The sequence below is a fragment of the Anolis carolinensis genome, unplaced genomic scaffold (genome assembly GCF_035594765.1).
Source record: "Anolis carolinensis isolate JA03-04 unplaced genomic scaffold, rAnoCar3.1.pri scaffold_8, whole genome shotgun sequence".
In the NCBI taxonomy this organism is placed as follows: Eukaryota; Metazoa; Chordata; class Lepidosauria; order Squamata; family Dactyloidae; genus Anolis; species Anolis carolinensis.
In genome coordinates, this window is record NW_026943819.1 from 1,995,219 (window position 1) to 2,012,126 (window position 16,908).

At 41.4% G+C, this 16,908-nt stretch overlaps 1 protein-coding gene across 3 annotated transcripts in view; it reads left to right on the plus strand.

Annotated features, from left to right (window-relative positions):
• The window catches only part of layn (layilin), a 40,343-nt gene extending 23,435 nt beyond the window's left edge, over positions 1-16,908 (plus strand). Inside the window, exons 5-11 of one of the 3 annotated variants that reach the window (XR_010000366.1) lie at positions 5,984-6,278; positions 7,985-8,142; positions 9,690-9,731; positions 11,220-11,306; positions 11,559-11,661; positions 14,141-15,774; positions 16,516-16,908. Coding sequence is in view for 1 of the 3 variants with exons in the window: in XM_062960788.1 (XP_062816858.1) it covers positions 5,984-6,278; positions 7,985-8,142; positions 9,690-9,731; positions 11,220-11,306; positions 11,559-11,661; positions 14,141-14,501 (1,046 nt within the window). In the remaining 2 variants the exon portion in view is untranslated. Of the gene's footprint in view, positions 1-5,983; positions 6,279-7,984; positions 8,143-9,689; positions 9,732-11,219; positions 11,307-11,558; positions 11,662-14,140; positions 15,829-16,515 lie in introns of those variants that run through there. The other 2 variants (XR_010000365.1, XM_062960788.1) reach the window with 2 other exon arrangements.

A 16,908-nucleotide genomic window follows, 5' to 3' on the forward strand; every position in this document is an offset into this window, starting at 1 on the left:
CTTGGTCCTCTGCTGCGGCACCGTTTAGCCATTTAATCCTGACTTAAATGCTATGGCTTAGCCTTGCCAAACCTCTCTCCGTCCGACAAGGAGTGTGCACGATGCCCGGGGGGGGGGGGGGGGGGGGCTTCTGCAGGAGGAGGCCGTCAACTTCATCCAGGGGAGTTTTGGGAGATGGACGGGAAGGATTTTCCGCACAAGCCCAAGTGGAAAAGAGCCACACTGGCTGCCCGTGTTTATGCAGCTGAGGAACTGGGACCCCTTCCAGGTCTCCAGTCTGCGGACACTTCTGGGGGAATCGTCAAACATCGGGGTACAATCCGACGATGGGAACGGGACCAAAGGCCACGAAGGGCGAGAGTGCCAGGTTTTGTGTTGTCCTTGGCACGTCGGAAAGGAGGGCTCGCCAGTTTCTCAATCGAGCAACCCTAGGCCTTGGCAGGGCTCCTTGGGCAACAGAACTCAAGCCCAGCAGCCTGTTTCCAATTTTAGGAGGAAAAAGGAAGGATGTGGAGCGGCTGCCATTGACTTGAGTCAGAGGTCTGGCTGCCTTCTTACCGGAGAGCCTCATTTCCAGGGTCTGCAGAAGACTCTGCCTGAGCTTGGACGCTAAGCAGGGTCAGCTCTGGATAGCCCTTGGATGGGAGACTGCCAACCAATACCAAATGCTGGGTTGCTGTGAGTTTTCCAGGCTGTATGGCCATGTTCCAGAAGCATTCTCTCCTGACGTTTTGCCCACATCTATAGTAGGCATTCTTTTCTCTCTTTTTTGGTAATAATTTTATTAGAGATTTTCAAACTACTTATACATTGAAAGAGGGGGAAAGTATGGAAAAATAAGTGAAGAGCCAAAGAAAAATGAAAATAATAAAAAAGGAGAGAGAAAAAAATATTTTTGAACTTCCATTCAGCCCTTGTTCCTGTTCAAGTTTCGTTTAATCTGCTTCTTTTATTTCTCTCCTGTTTACTTTAAAAGAAAATCTTTTTGCCCATCTATTCTTCAAGGATCGTACTTTAAATTAATATACTCTTCAAATACCGACAAGTCAGTCTTCTTTACACCCTTGTATGGCAGGCATTCTCAGAGGTTGTGAGGTCTGTTGGAAACTAGGCAAGTGGGGATATATATATACAGTAGAGTCTCACTTATCCAACACTCACTTATCCAATGTTCTGGATTATCCAACACATTTTTGTAGTCAATGTTTTCAATACATTGTGATATTTTGGTGCTAAATTCATAAATACAGTCATTACTGCGTATTGAACTACTTTTTCTGTCCAATTTGTTGTATAGCATGATGTTTTGGTGCTTAATTTGTAAAATCATAACGTAATTTGATGTTTAATAGGCTTTTCCTTAATGCCTCCTTATTATCCAACATATTCGCTTATCCAACATTCTGCCGGCCCGTTTATATTGGATAAGTGAGACACTACTGTATATATTATATATATCTGGGAAGTCCAGGTTGGGAGAAATAACTCTTTGTTTGCCTGAGGCAAGTGTGAATGTTGCAATGGATCACCTTGATTAGCATTTAATGGCCTTGCAGGTTCAAGGCCTGGCTGCTTCCTGCCTGGGGGGGGGAATCCTTTGTTGGGAGGTGTTAGCTGGCCCTGATAGTTTCATGCCTGATAAATAAAGAACAATAAATAAAGAAATAAAATAGGGGAATTCCAGACAGGAATGACTACATGACTACAACCTTCTCTAAACTTGGTCTGCCAAATATTATTGCTCTGTGGTCAGGAATGATGGGAACGATCGTCTGAGGATCCACCGGTGTGTAAATCTCCTCTAAAGAAATGACGTAGAAACCTGGACATACCTATTCAAGGTATGGTTAGAAAATCTGAGGCCTTCCCGATGTTGTATTGCAACTCCCAGCATTCTTCTCTTGTTGCTAGAAATGCTAGGCAACGGAGCTCTAGCCAAGAACAGATGGAGAGTAGTGCAATTTCCACCCGTTTCAGGGTTAATCCATTTGGAATCAATAGTTCACTGACACTAATTTGTTTGGATCCATCCTTAGACTTACTTAGCAGAGTTATCTTTAATGTACGAGATTCATAGCTGAATGGATGAGGCTTTAATGTAGGAGCCATAACTCATTCAATCCCATTCGTTTTAGTGGGTCTGTATTAAGCTTTTTACAAAACTTGGCTTGAACTTAATCCAGGCCCAACTTGGTAGTACAGTACCTTCGATTTTGTGCATTTATCAGGATAATAATGTGGATGCATGAGATCACAGGTTGGACCCTCGACTGGCGGCATAAAATCATTAGTTTTAAGGGCTCCAAACCCATCTTGCTTGTCTTGCGCCAATCGGATTTTCTGCAGAGTCGACAGGTGCCAGCTTTACAAGAATCTCTTCTTACTTGCTGCATATTCTTTCCCTTTCGTATATTACTGTATATACTCGAGTATAAGCCTAGTTTTTCAGCCCTTTTTTTAAGACCAAAAAAGCCCCCCTCGGGTGAGGGTCCTAGTTGGTTTATATTTGGGTCAGCTTATACTCGAGAATACACGGTACATTTACAGTAGAGTCTCACTAATCCAAGCCTCGCTTATCCAAGCCTCTGGATAATCCAAGCCATTTTTGTAGTCAATGTTTTCAATATATCGTGATATTTTGGTGCTAAATTCATAAATACAGTAATTACAACATAACATTACTGCGTATTGAACTACTTTTTCTGTCAAATTTGTTGTATAACATGACGTTTTGGTGCTTAATTTGTGAAATCATAACCTAATTTGATGTTTAATAGGCTTTTCCTTAATCCTTATTATCCAAGTTATTCGCTTATCCAAGCTTCTGCCGGCCCGTTTAGCTTGGATTAGTGAGACTCTACTGTATTATTTTACTCTATTATTATTGGTATTATTACATTTATTATTTTTGTCTTTTTTTAATAGTGATTTTTATTGTAATATATAAGTAATGCATACAGTGAAAGCAAGGAAAACATTGGTGAAAGATTAGAGAGATTAAAGTACAAGATGAAAACCAAGGATTGAATAAGTAATAGAGATAGTTCAACAAAATAATAATAATAATAATTAAAAAAACCATTATGGGATCTACGTCATAATTTTCTTTTTCGGTAGTCTTTCCCAGTCTTGCCATCTTAATATCATAGAGGTATTTCAAACGTTGGATATGTCTATTATTAATGTGTATCCTTCTTTTCGAATAAAGTCTTTAAAACCTGACCAGTCTGTTTTTTCCTTTTTATCTTGTAACTTTTGTGTTATTTTTGTCTTTTATTGTTGCTACTATTACATTAATTTTACTCTATTTTTTATTATTATTAATACATTTACTATTTCACTCTGATATTATTATTATTGCATTTATTATTTCACTCTGCTCTTATTATTATTAATTTATTATTTTGCTCTATTTATTATTACATGTATTATTTTCCTGTATTTATTATTATTTGTTATGACACAGCAAACAAGATAGACATGCTGGATTTCGTATCACAAAATCACAAGTCGAACACTTCCCAAGTGTCTAGGACTGTGATGTATTTTCGGATGATGCGTGCAGATCCCAGTAGGGTGGCCTTTTGCAATTGGCAGATCGTGATTTTGTCAATGTCTATTGTTTCCAAATGCCGGCTGAGATCTTTTGGCACGGCACCCAGTGTGCCCATCACCACCGGGATCACTTGCACTGGTTTCTGCCAGAGTCTGAGAGTTATTATTATTATTATTATTATTATTATTATTGTTTAACTAATCTACGACACCCTAAAATATCATCCAGCACCCAATGTGCCGATCACCACCGGGACCACTTATTATTATAAATTAATAATTTATTATTATTATTATTATTATTATTAGTACATGTATTATTTTACTCCATTATTATTAAAAGGATACATAAGCACATTTACATTGAAGAAGATGAGAATCATGATTTAATCAGAGTTGGACAGTCTTATCTTAAATTAGAGCTTTATGTAAATATTCAAAAACATGTAACCTGCTGATGCTGCAATTAATGTAATTTTATTTGTATCTATTTTTATTTCTGAAATTTACCACTCTCGGCTTATACTGGAGTCAATGTTTTCCCAGCTTTTTTTGCGGTAAAATTAGGTGCCTCGGCTTATATTCGGGTCGGCTTATACTCGAGTATATACGGTAATACCAGTTTTGCTGCACTCAGCATTTTGAGCTCCTAGGTTTCCCTGCCATTCCAAGCAGCAGAACCACGTGAGTGTATTCAGTTGCGTTTTGCAGATCCAAACGTCAGTAAAAGCATTTTGGCTTGACTTTGGGTGCTTTAGGGCTTGGAGTGACAGATTTTATCCTTTTCCGTCTCTGCCAGGCTTTTATTTTTATTTTTGGTCCTTCCATCTGTGGCCTCTGATGCCGTTGGGTTTCTGCTCTGATTTGCTAGATGGACGACATGGACAAAACAGTTGCCTGGGGGATACTAGGAGTTGCAGTCTTGAAAAAGTCACATCTCCAAGTCCTTGTATAGATTTCAGAGGCAGGAACCATTGCTCCTTGGCTTGACATTCCTCCAAAGATTTCTTGGATCTGTTTCTGGGACTTTTGTGGTGGAACATGTCCATTTGGAGAGGAAATAGACATAGGAATGCTCCGCGTACCATTTCCAAGGAGTCCCTATTCCTGATGCCATAGAGTAAATTCAACTGTTAGTTTCAACTGAAGGGGATCAACTGCTCGATGGTGAGCCAAACATTTCTATTGATCCTCTGGATTCAAAGGTCTAATCTAGAAATTGAATTTGCACCATAAACAGAGTGTTAAAGCTGGGTTGGGTTTCCTTTAATTTCCGTTCCTTGGCCTTCCCTCCCACTAGATCGTTTGTCACATCTGGACCCTTGTTCCCAGGAAACATTTTTGGAAATGCCAAAACTTTTTTTCTCATCTGGGTGCATCTACACGGTAGAATTGATGCAGTTTGACAACACTTGCTTATGCGCCATGGGCATTGTAGTTTTACTAGGCTTTTAGCCTTCTCGGCCAAGAGTGCTGGCCAATAATAATAATAATAATAATAATAATAATAATAATAATAATAATAATAATAATAATAATAATAATATATTATATATATATAATTATATAATTAATAATAATAATAATACTGTCCCAGGTGACAGTCGCATTGACGAAAAACAACAGGAAAAACTCAGCCGCTATCAGGACCTCAAGACTGAACTTCAAAGACTCTGGAAGAAACCAGTGCAGGTGGTCCCGGTGGTGATGGGCACACTGGGTGCCGTGCCAAAAGATCTCAGCCGGCATTTGGAAACAATAGACATTGACAAAATTACGATCTGCCAACTGCAAAAGGCCACCCTGCTGGGATCTGTGCACATCATCCGAAAATACATCACACTTGGGAACTGTTCGACTTTTGATTTTTTATGATCCAGCATGTCTATCTTGTTTGCTGTGTCATAATAAAATAATAATAATAATAATAATAATAATAATAATAATAATAATAATAATAAAGCTGTGGTGGAGCTATGGGTAAACCCTTGTGCTGCTGAACTGCTGACCTGATAGTTGGTGGTTCGAATCCACAAGACAGGGTGAGCTCCCATCTGTCAGCCCTAGCACCTGCCAACCTAGCCGTTAGAAAACATGCAGATGTGAGTAGATAAATAGGTACTGCTTCTGCAGGAAAAGGCAAAGAGACGCTAAAGCAATCTTGCCAGCCACATGGGAGAAAAAAGCACCTCCAGAAAGCCGGAAATGAAAGAAGCCTCTGCCTTTGTTTGTATGTCTCATTTTTATTTCAATGCAAGGCACTGAATGTTTGCCTATGTAAATGCTGTATTATTATTAGTAGTAGTATTAAACTGCAAAGCCCAGTTATCCGTAGCATGGAGCCATGGCGCTTCAAGTGGTGCTAAAGTGCCCCCGTTCTACAGTGCAGATGCCCCTCTGCTAACGTGTCCGTGCCTCTCTCCCAAAGGCCAGGCCATCTGCCGGGGAGGGACACAGCGGCCGTGCTACAAGGTCATCTACCTCCACGAGGCCGGGCGCAGGGTGGGCTTCCAGGCCGCCCTCCAGGCCTGCCGCCGGGACGGAGGGGACCTGCTCAGCATCGAGTCCCAGGCGGAGCAGAACCTGATCGAGAAGATGATCGCCAGCGTCTCGGCCTCGGACGGGGACTTCTGGCTGGGGCTCACCCGGGAGCGGGACCCCGACAACAGCACCGAGTGCCCAGAGCTGTACTCCTGGTCCGACGGGAGTGCGGCCACGTTCCGGTACGTCTGCTAACCCAAGGTGGGAGCCTGACTTGCATGAAGAAGTTTGCAGGCCAAATCAAAACACGGAGAGGGTGTGCTTTGGTTGGCGACTGCGGATTAGATCGGGCGTATCTTTTAGGCCCCTTCTACACTGCTATATAACCCAGATTATCAAATCAGATAATCCACATGATATGAATCTACACTGCCATATAATCCAGCTCAAAGCAGATAATCTGGGTTTTATATGCCAGAGTATGCCGCACCTCAGGCTAGCTTTACCTTGCTAAAGACACCAGGCAGCACACAGAAAGTAGTCTTATTTAGAAAATAGGCAAAAGATAGTTCATAAAAGGTAAAAGTTCAGTTCCAAAAAATAGTCACAAAAACAAGGCTATAAGCAATGAGCCCATAGAAACAATGAGCATGAAACAAGGTCCTTTTCAGAGAAGCCAAAAGTCCCAGCAATTAGAATATATATATATATATATATATATATATATATATATATATATCCAGAATATATCCAGATAATCCACATTATATGAATCTACACTGCCATATAATCCAGTTCAAAGCAGATAATCTGGATTTTATATGTTAGAGAAGAAGGGGCCTTGGGTTTGTCCTACTAGCTCAAGGCTATGAAATCCTTGGATTTGCTGTGTTGTGAGACCGTTACCATTCCCTGTCAGAGAACGCTGTTGTCACAACAAACTACAAATCCCAGGATTTCATACGTGGGAAACATATTACAATGCAAAGGCTCTCTGCCTTATTTCACCTGGGAACTCTAGGTAACCATGAAGTTTAGAGAAATACCTTTTAAAGAGAGAGGGAAATCCAATACGTGAAAGGGCTTTCAGAGCCTGAGTCGACCACATACGACACATGAGCCAAGAGAAGAGCTGTCCAAATGACCAAAGGAAGAAGGAAAATTGTCAGGTTCTCTTCTCCCAGTTGTGCTGTGGGTCAGTCTTCCACCAGAAAAAGCACCAAGACACACGCTGGTAGATTCCAACAGGTTTTATTGTACAGAATACCAGAACCTTCTCTTTGGCCCATTTATATAGGGGCTCTCACATACCAGAGGGTAATTGAGGTTTTATGGATTGTTAAATTCTCTTCTTCCAGCTGTGCTGTGGGTCAGTCTTCCACCAGAAAAAACACCAAGACACACGCTAATAGATTCCAACAGGTTTTATTGTACAGAATACCAGAACCTTCTCTTTGGCCCATTTATATAGGGGCTCTCACATACCAGAGGGTAATTGAGGTTTTATGGATTGTTAAATTCTCTTCTTCCAGCTGTGCTGTGGGTCAGTCTTCCACCAGAAAAAACACCAAGACACACGCTAATAGATTCCAACAGGTTTTATTGTACAGAATACCAGAACCTTCTCTTTGGCCCATTTATATAGGGGCTCTCACATACCAGAGGGTAATTGAGGTTTTATGGATTGTTAGATTCTCTTCTTCCAGCTGTGCTGTGGGTCAGTCTTCCACCAGAAAAAACACCAAGACACACGCTAATAGATTCCAACAGGTTTTATTGTACAGAATACCAGAACCTTCTCTTTGGCCCATTTATATAGGGGCTCTCACATACCAAAGGGTAATTGAGGTTTTATGGCTGGCATCTGTTCTTTGTCAGCCGACCGGAGGTGTCAAAGATTGGAGATCATGACAAAACGATACTGAACGTCTTGCTTTGCTTTTGTCAGGAACTGGTATGCCGACGAACCGTCCTGCGGGAGCGAAATCTGCGTGGTGATGTACCACCAGCCGTCGGCTCCCCCCGGCGATGGGGGTCCTTACATGTTTCAATGGAACGACGACCGGTGCAACATGAGGAACAACTTCATCTGCAAATACGCCATGGGTAACTTCCACCTTCCTTTTGGGTCATCGCATTTCTGGTCTTGTTCTTTCTGGCGTCGTAAGATACCTCCCCCGATAAATTAGCGGTACCTAATTTCTCTACTTACAGCTCTAAGCTGTTTTCGAACTGCTTAGGTAAACAGTGAGCTGGGCTTAATGGTCGGGTGCTCACCCCGACCAGGCTTCGAACTGGCTACCTTTCAGTTGGTAGAACTTATTGAAGCACCGACCGTTTGTGAATAACAAACTCTTTTCAAAAAATTTTTTATAGTTTTTATTCAATCAAGTGTGTCAAAATATATAAACTGTACATACAAAGAAGTGATGAGTGCTGGACAGTATTTAAGGCATTAGGAAAAGAAAGAAAAGACAAAAAACAGAAACAAAAATCAAAATCAAAACACAACACAAAGGTTGGAGGGAAAAAATAGACCAGATATAAAAACATGGCTCAATAAAATCTTAGAAATTATGAACTTAGATAAGTTAACATATCTGTTATCAAATAAAGTAGAGTCTCACTTATCCAACATAAATGGGCAGGCAGAACATTGGATAAGCAAATATGTTGGATAATAAGGAGGGATTAAGGAAAAGCCTATTAAACATCAAATTAGGTTATGATTTTACAAATGAAGCACCAAGAAAAAGTAGTTCAATACGAAATAATGCTATGTAGTAATTACTGTATTTATGAATTTAGCACCAAAATATCACGATTTATTGAAAACATTGACTACAAAAATGTGTTGGATAATCCAGAACCTTGGATAAGTGAGACTCTACTGTATAATTTGACAGAAAAAGTAGCTCAATATGCTGTAATGCTACGTAGTAATTACTGTATTTACAAATTTAGCACCAAAATATCACGATAATCCAGAACGTTGGATAAGCGAGTGTTGGATAAGTGAGACTCTACTGTACACAAGGAAAACCCAGAAAACAGACTGGGAACTAATCAAGAATTATTTAAAAAAGGAAAATTATAAAATAATGATATAAGGTAGTCTTAGATAGAGAAAGAACAAATAATGATATAAACAAGTGTACCAAATATACTAAGAGAATATAGTAAAAACACAACACAATAGATGGAAGTCAATTTTAATTATTTGTTATACATATAAGTTGTAGTCCTATAAGTCTTCTGCCCTGTTTTGATTTATGTCGATTGTGTTGTATTGTGAATAACAAACTCTGACAGTGTTGCCAACTACGTGATATTGTTTAGCAGGATTTGAGAGCAGTGAGCAAAACATTAAAAGCAGGAGTCATAAAGAAACACCGCGGTGTATTTGTAAATACTTAACGTCTGAAAACACAAAGCTCTGCCAAGTCCTTAACGTGAAACATTACTTACAGATAATGGCCAGGCAAACTTCCCGTGGCAATTCCCCAAGAAACTCTTATCTCGATCCGTTATTAATCCCTTAAGTCCAAAGATTTGAGGTTTACCGCTTGCTCAGGATCACAATCAGGGCCGGGATGAAATAAAAGATCCCAAAAGAGAAGGAACCAAAAGCTGTCTTGTTGTCTTCCTTGCAGAGAAGCCAACCGTGGCCCCAGAAACGAATGCTTCTCTAGCAGGTAATTTAATTTGTTTACGTATTGAGATCTTGATGTTGTTGTGTCCTCGAAGGCTTTCATGGCCAGAATCACTGGGGTGTTGTGAGTCTTCCAGGCTGTACGACCATGATCCAGAAGCATTGTCTCCTGACGTTTCGCCCACATCTATGGCAGGTTGACCCCTCAACCGCTGAGGATGCCTGCCATAGATGTGGGTGAAACATCAGGAGAGAATGCTTCTAGATCATGGCCATATAGCCTGGAAGACCCACAACAACTCTTTATATTGTTGTTGTGTGCCTTCAAGTTGTTTCCGACTTATGGTGACCCATGGCCAAACCCATGACTGAAAGGAAGAATATATTTCTTTTTTCCAGAATATATAAAGTGGAAGGCTTTATATATAGATTGGAGATAAGAGTGTTCTTCTTCGTGGGAAGATCTGGGAATTGCTTGGATTGGGCATTCCTCATACCTTTCAATGAATGTCAAGGGCATCTCCCTTTGAATGTTTATAATATGTTTACATGTATAATAGTATTTTATTTGATATGTTTTTATTTTCAAATGAATTATCTAGGCATGGCCCCATGTAAGCCACCCCGAGTCCCTTCGGAGAGATGGGTGCGGGGTATAAAAATAAAGAAGTAGTAGTAATAGTAGTAGTAGTAGTTGTTGTTGTTGTTATTGTATGACACAGCAAACGAGATAGACATGCTATATTTCGTTTCACAGAATCCCAAGTCGAATACTTCCCAAGTGTCTAGGACTGTGTGATGTATTTTTGGATGATGCGCACAGATCCCAGTCGGGTGGCCTTTTGCAGTTGGCAGATCGTGATTTTGTCAATGTCTATTGTTTCCAAATGCCGGCTGAGATCATTTGGCACGGCACCCAATGTGCCGATCACCACTGGGACCACCTGCACTGGTTTCTGCCAGAGTCTTTGAAGTTCAATCTTGAGGTCCTGATAGTGGCTGAGTTTTTCCTGTTGTTTTTCGTCAATGCGACTGTCAACTGGGATGGCAACATCCATGATCCAAACCTTTTTCTTTTCCACAACTGTGATGTCTGGTGTGTTGTGTTCCAGAACTTTGTCAGTCTGGATTCGGAAGTCCCACAGTATCTTTGCGTGCTCATTTTCCAATACTTTTGCAGGTTTGTGATCCCACCAGTTCTTTGCTGCTGGGAGGTGGCACTTCAAGCATAAGTTCCAATGGATCATTTGGGCCACATAGTTGTGCCTCTGTTTGTAGTCTGTCTGTGCGATTTTCTTTCTGCAGCTGAGGATATGATCAATGGTTTCGTCGGCTTCCTTGCACAGTCTGCATTTTGGGTCATCAGCTGATTTTTCGATCTTGGCCTGAATTGCATTTGTCCTGATGGCTTGCTCCTGGGCTGCAAGGATCAGGCCTTCTGTCTCCTTCTTCAATTGTTGTTGTTGTTGTTGTTGTTGTTGTTATACTGAAACACTTCCTTTTAATGTTAAGACTGACATTTCTTTCCCAGCTGTTGTCACAGAGGCCTCGGCACCCGCATCCCCCGAGGAGCCCCTCCAAGAAAATGTAATACGCAAAACCTCCAAAGAAGCCAAGGGTAGGGCATGTTTGGTCTCATTTCTCATTTAATGCCATAGATTGGGACGAGAAAGGCATAGGGTTTTTTGGAGAGCACAATGGAAGGGTTCTCCTTGTCCTCCTCAATGTCAGCGCTCACCTATTACGTCCCATATTGGAGGACCAGTCTCTCCCCAGTCCCATGGTTCCAAAACTTCTTTCTTGGGGAATCCCAAATCATGAGTGACCTTTCCTAGTAAACACCAGGCATTGTTCTCTTTTCCCCTTGCAGAACCTGTTTGGAACCTTCTGTACATCTTAGTCCCCAGCATCCCTGCCTTGCTGCTCCTCTTGGTCATTATGGCCATTTTCTGTTTTTGGCTTTACGCAAAAAGGTAAGCTGTAATTACGGCACGAGGTACAATACGGCCTCACAACAACATCATAGATAGTATTTATTGGAGATGGAAATCTCTAGTATTTCATATACACCTATTAGCATCCCATGTGCAAATTATCCATTTCCGCGTCGTCTTGCAAGCGGATTTTGACGCATTCTTGACAAGATGGGGCCAACATCATGTGTTGGGAAAATTCAAAATCGTTCTCAGAAACAGAGTGTCCCCTACTGTGATAAAGTCCAAAAGAGAAGAGAGAAAAAAAATAGTAATATATATATATATATATATATAGGGACTTCCCATTGTCCTCTTAGGGAAGTACTTTTTGTGGATTCGTCATTGTCCTTTGTGTTTCCCAGTTTTTCCTTCTTTAGATTTTAGTGTTTTCATAGGTCTATTATGAGAGTGTTTCCTCCGCTTCGAATAAAAGCGTTGAAACCAGACCAATCTGTTTTATCCTTGATGTCTCTTGTTACTTATTTCCATGATACAGCACTTTATGAAGCCTGTCCCCACTGGTTTGCTTTTAATTACTCTGATTTTATCTGCTTGGATTTTAATGTATTGTCCATTATTTTATTTTGTGTATCGTTGGAATGTTTTAAGTTTTTGTCAAATATGTTGTGTTGTTGTTTTGGGCTTGTCCCTGTTGTGAGCCGCCCCGAGTCCCTTTGGGGAGATGGGGCGGGATATAAAAATAAAGATGATGATGATGATGATTATTATTATTATTCTGCATTAAACTGTCCATTTGTATTAAATCAAACAATTTTATAGTCCAGTCTTTGATAGTAGGTATTTTTTTTGCTGCCAAACTTTAGCTGGAACAAGTCTTGTGGCTGTCCCTATAAGGAAGAGCATTTATCCTGATTTTTATTCAGTTTCACATTTGTAATGCCTAACAGGTACATTTCAGGTATCATAGGGAAATTTACTTTTAAAAATTTGTGTGTTGTTTTATGTATGTATTGATATTATATTTTGAGAAATAATAATAGGAGGGAATCAAATCAAATCTACCAAAGTTAAAAGCTGCAACTGTGGGGACCGTCTGTATACCATGTTTCCCCGAAAATAAGACATCCCCAGAAAATAAGACCTAGTAGAGGTTTTGCTGAATTGCTAAATATAAGGCTTCCCCCGAAAGTAAGACCTAGCAAAGTTTTTGTTTGGAAGCATGTCCAATGAACAGAACACCAGAGAATGCAAGATCGGTAAATGTACCTACCTGTCAGGACCCAGGCTGCAGAGCACCAATAACCATGCACAGAGACCAGAATCTATCTAATATCTTTATTAAGGAATATATATAAAGTCAATAAAACAAGTGTAGAATATAGTTCAGAAGTAGACCTTTCAGGAAAGGTCAAATATAGTCCAGGAAAATAATGTCCAATATGTGATATTAGAGTCCAAAGTTATAATCCAATAACCGAAACACACACTTTGCCAAGCAAAGTGTGGGGAGAAGACAAGGTCCTTAAGTCCATAGAAACTTGGCAATTAGGCTGGAAAGCAAACTTGATACTTGGCTAGAACAAAACTTGAAACAAGGCAACAAGAGCAAAAACAAGATCCGTGGCAAACGCGGGACAAGGCAAGGCTGGAAACTTGATCTGGGAAACGGAACTGGAGTACGAAGTCTACACACAATCTCACTCCTCCAGCTGACGAATTGACTCCGCAAAGTTTCCTATGCGGCAAACACCTAAATAGGGTCTCGTTTCCCGCCAGAAGAACACTTTCCCTGGAGAACTAGTAGTGAAACTCAACTTAGTCCAGATGCAAGACTCCTTAGAATTTCCCAAGGGAAGCAGACTTAATCAGCTAATTGTTTGGCTGCGACTCTGGCGCTCCGGCGATTCGCCTCCCTATTTCCTCTATCTCTATTATAATTGTCTCTTCGAGAAAATGGGGGAGAATTCTGCCCAAGGCTTGTTTGGCTGACTTCTTGAGGGCAAACATCCTCCAGGTGCAAGGGCTCCGATTCTGACTGAATCGGTGGGAAACCCAAGTTTTCCTCTTCGTCTGTCACCATAGTACTAGGAATGGGACTACATGGCCCATGAGACATCACACTACCATAGTGTGTTGGAAATAATGGTAGTAACAAGAAATTCTTGATAGGATTCACAGTTTGTCTGGTTATGCTGGTTTGTGATCACAACTATTCTACAGTGTATAATAAATGTTCATTTTTGTTCAACAATAAATGTGAATTCCTCATGGAAAAATAAGACATCTCCTGAAAATAAGACCTAGAGCTTCTTGGGAGCAAAAATTAATATAAGACACTGTCTTATTTTCGGGGAAACACGGTAGTATGATGGCCACATGTGACGTAGCCTCATGCAGTGACCAGGTCTATATCATTCCCATCCTCGTGTTTGTTTTTCCGTATCAATAGCATAGGATGATATGCTATCGCGAAAGATAAAAGGAATTTAATATCTTCATTTATTTCTTTGCCAAGGCGACGGGCGCAAACAGAGGTGAACCAGAAGGATGGTGATGCCTGGGCGTCCCCAAAAAGGCAGAAGAGCCCCAGTCTGGAGATCTACAACGTCATCCGAGAGCAGTCCGAAGCCGACCTGGCCGGGACCAGGCCGGACATCAAGAACTCCTCTTTCCGGATCCGTTCGGGAGGAGAGACCCCGGACGACCTTTCCGGAGACTACGACAACATGGCCGTCAACACTTCGGAGAGCGGCTTCGTGACGCTGGCCAGCACCGAGAGCGGGTTTGTCACCAACGACATCTACGAGCTGTGTCCGGACAGAGTGGGCCGCAGCAAGGAATCCGCCTGGGTGGAAAACGAAATCTACGGGTACTGAAGGAAGCGGTGGGCCTCCCAGGCAAAACAACCCGTTTCAAGCCGAGTCCGGCATGTATGGACGCAAACACGTCCCCGGCGTGTGTTTTGCATTTGGCAATGCTTGCGGTTTTTTATGGTAAGGTGGTCCTTTCCGCCCTGAAAGTTGAATGCCAGAGACTATATATTTGGAGCTTTTCCCAAATCAAAGAAAATGGCTACAAACCCTCTCCAATCTACATCCTGTCATCTGCCGTTGAACCAAAACCAACAGCCTGAACAATATTTTTGCCATTTAAGGTGTATTCAAGTCCATTTTTTGTTATATTATTTAAGCGAATTGCCTCATTCCAGACAATGTTTCTGAGTTGTGGTGATGCTTGCTTTTCCCCAGCTCAAAATACTACAAACACAGGCAAGTTGTCTCTTCAACCACCATCATTTCAAAAAATCAACCATTTCTTAGGTTTTGGGGTGGGGTTTTTTTTTTTTTTTGCTTTATATTTTCCGGGGAGCGGGGTGAGCTCCCGCTATTAGCCCCAGCATCTGCCAACCTAGCAGGTCAAAAAAATGCAAATGTGAGTAGATTGATAGGTACCGCTCCGGCTGGAAGGTAACGGCGCTTGATGCAGTCATGCCAGCCATATGACCTCAGAGGTGTCTACCAACATGAGAATGTGAGTAGATCGATAGGTACCACTCCGGCGGGAAGGTAACATAGGCACTCCATGAAATCATGCCAGTGGCCACATGACCTTGGAGGTGTCTATGGACAACGCCGGCTCTTCGGCTTAGAAATGGAGATGAGCACCAAACCCCAGAGTCGAACACAATGGGACTTAATGTCAGGGGAAAACCTTTAGCTTTACCTTTATTTTCAGGGAGCAATTCGTTTTTTTTATACTCCGTCCATGAAGTGGAAAGAAATATCAAGGGGACCAATGAGGCCATCGGGTGCAATACCCAAACCAAGGATAGGAAGAACTTGCAATGCCTACCTGGCCAAATATCGTGATAGGAATGGCGATAGATATTGCTGCAAGAGAGACAAAAATATGAGACCTGTATCTTGCCAAGAAGAAGGCATTCGCATTATTTGTTGCTGTATAAGACTGCTGGGTTCGGTCATATGGGTTGAAGGAACTATAAAGCAGTGGTCACTTAATTCCTGGAGAAAAAAGGTGACCAAGTTGGATTGTTGGCTCTTTTATTCTTTTGCAATGCTGGCAAGCATGTCGGAGACCAGCGCAGGTGTTTTCCTAGGAGTCCCGGTACGAATGGGATCGCCATGAAAGGTTAGTAGATGGAGTGTGGTCTCTACATATAATAAAAGTGAAAATATGTATGTATGTATGTATGTATGTATGTATGTATGTTTGTGGACGATTTCCCACTTCCAGGGAGCACTGGGATTCCTACTGATGGGAATTTGGACCAAACTTGGCACACAGACCCCATCATAACCAACAGAAAATACTGGAGGAGTTTGGAGGATTGGCCATGGATTTTAAATTTTACAATTTAACATTTTCCAGGGTATGCTCGATTTTGGCCACGGGGGAGATGCCGTTTCATTGTCTAATTGTGACACCGAGTCCTTTTGCATGCTGCTGGAAGTTTTTATGTTAGTTTAAATTAGTTAAATTAGCCTCCCTGCAAAAAGCGGTACCTAAATATTCTACTCAACAGATGCAACTGTCTTTCGAGATGCATAGGTCAACAGCAAGCTAGACTATTAATGGTTGAGAACTCACTCCCACCCGGTCTGGCTTCGAATTCATGACTCAGTCAGTAGTGATTTATTGCAGCTGGCTACTAACCCGCTGTGCCACAGCCCGAACGCAAGTGTCACTGTTTGAAGAATAGTGACTAAGAGCCTGGTTTTATCCATTTTTCTAGTATACTGTTCACATTTATGAGGTAGGGAAGGCATGAACCTGGCAAGAGCATAAGAAGCCTTTTCTTGTTATTTGTAGAGTGGTGGCGAATCCAGAGGATAGGAAGCTTTGTGTGCATTAATCCTCTTTTCCTATTAGCATTTCGTGTCCCGTTTGGTGCTTTACAGTGCAACTTTCAAAGGGATTCTGAAGCAACCGCAAAGGGGCTTAGACGATGGATGGATGGACGGAGGCAGTGAAAAGCAAAGGTGAGGAGTTTTCTTCCCAGATTAGCATCCAAATCCCAGGTTTCTGCAAGCAAATGAGTCTACTTAAGGCGTTGTAAGAAACGATGCTACTTTGTTATCGGGCGCTAAACACGTTATCCTTTGCGTTTGGTGGAACTTTGATCCGGAAATGTGCCAAGACATACCAGACCTCATTCAAAGCAAGGAAAGGTCTGACTCCTCTTCCTTGGAAGCACAACACAAGGCAAAGGAAAGCAGACACAGGTTTCAAAACATATAATAAAAACTCGTCTTATGTCACCGA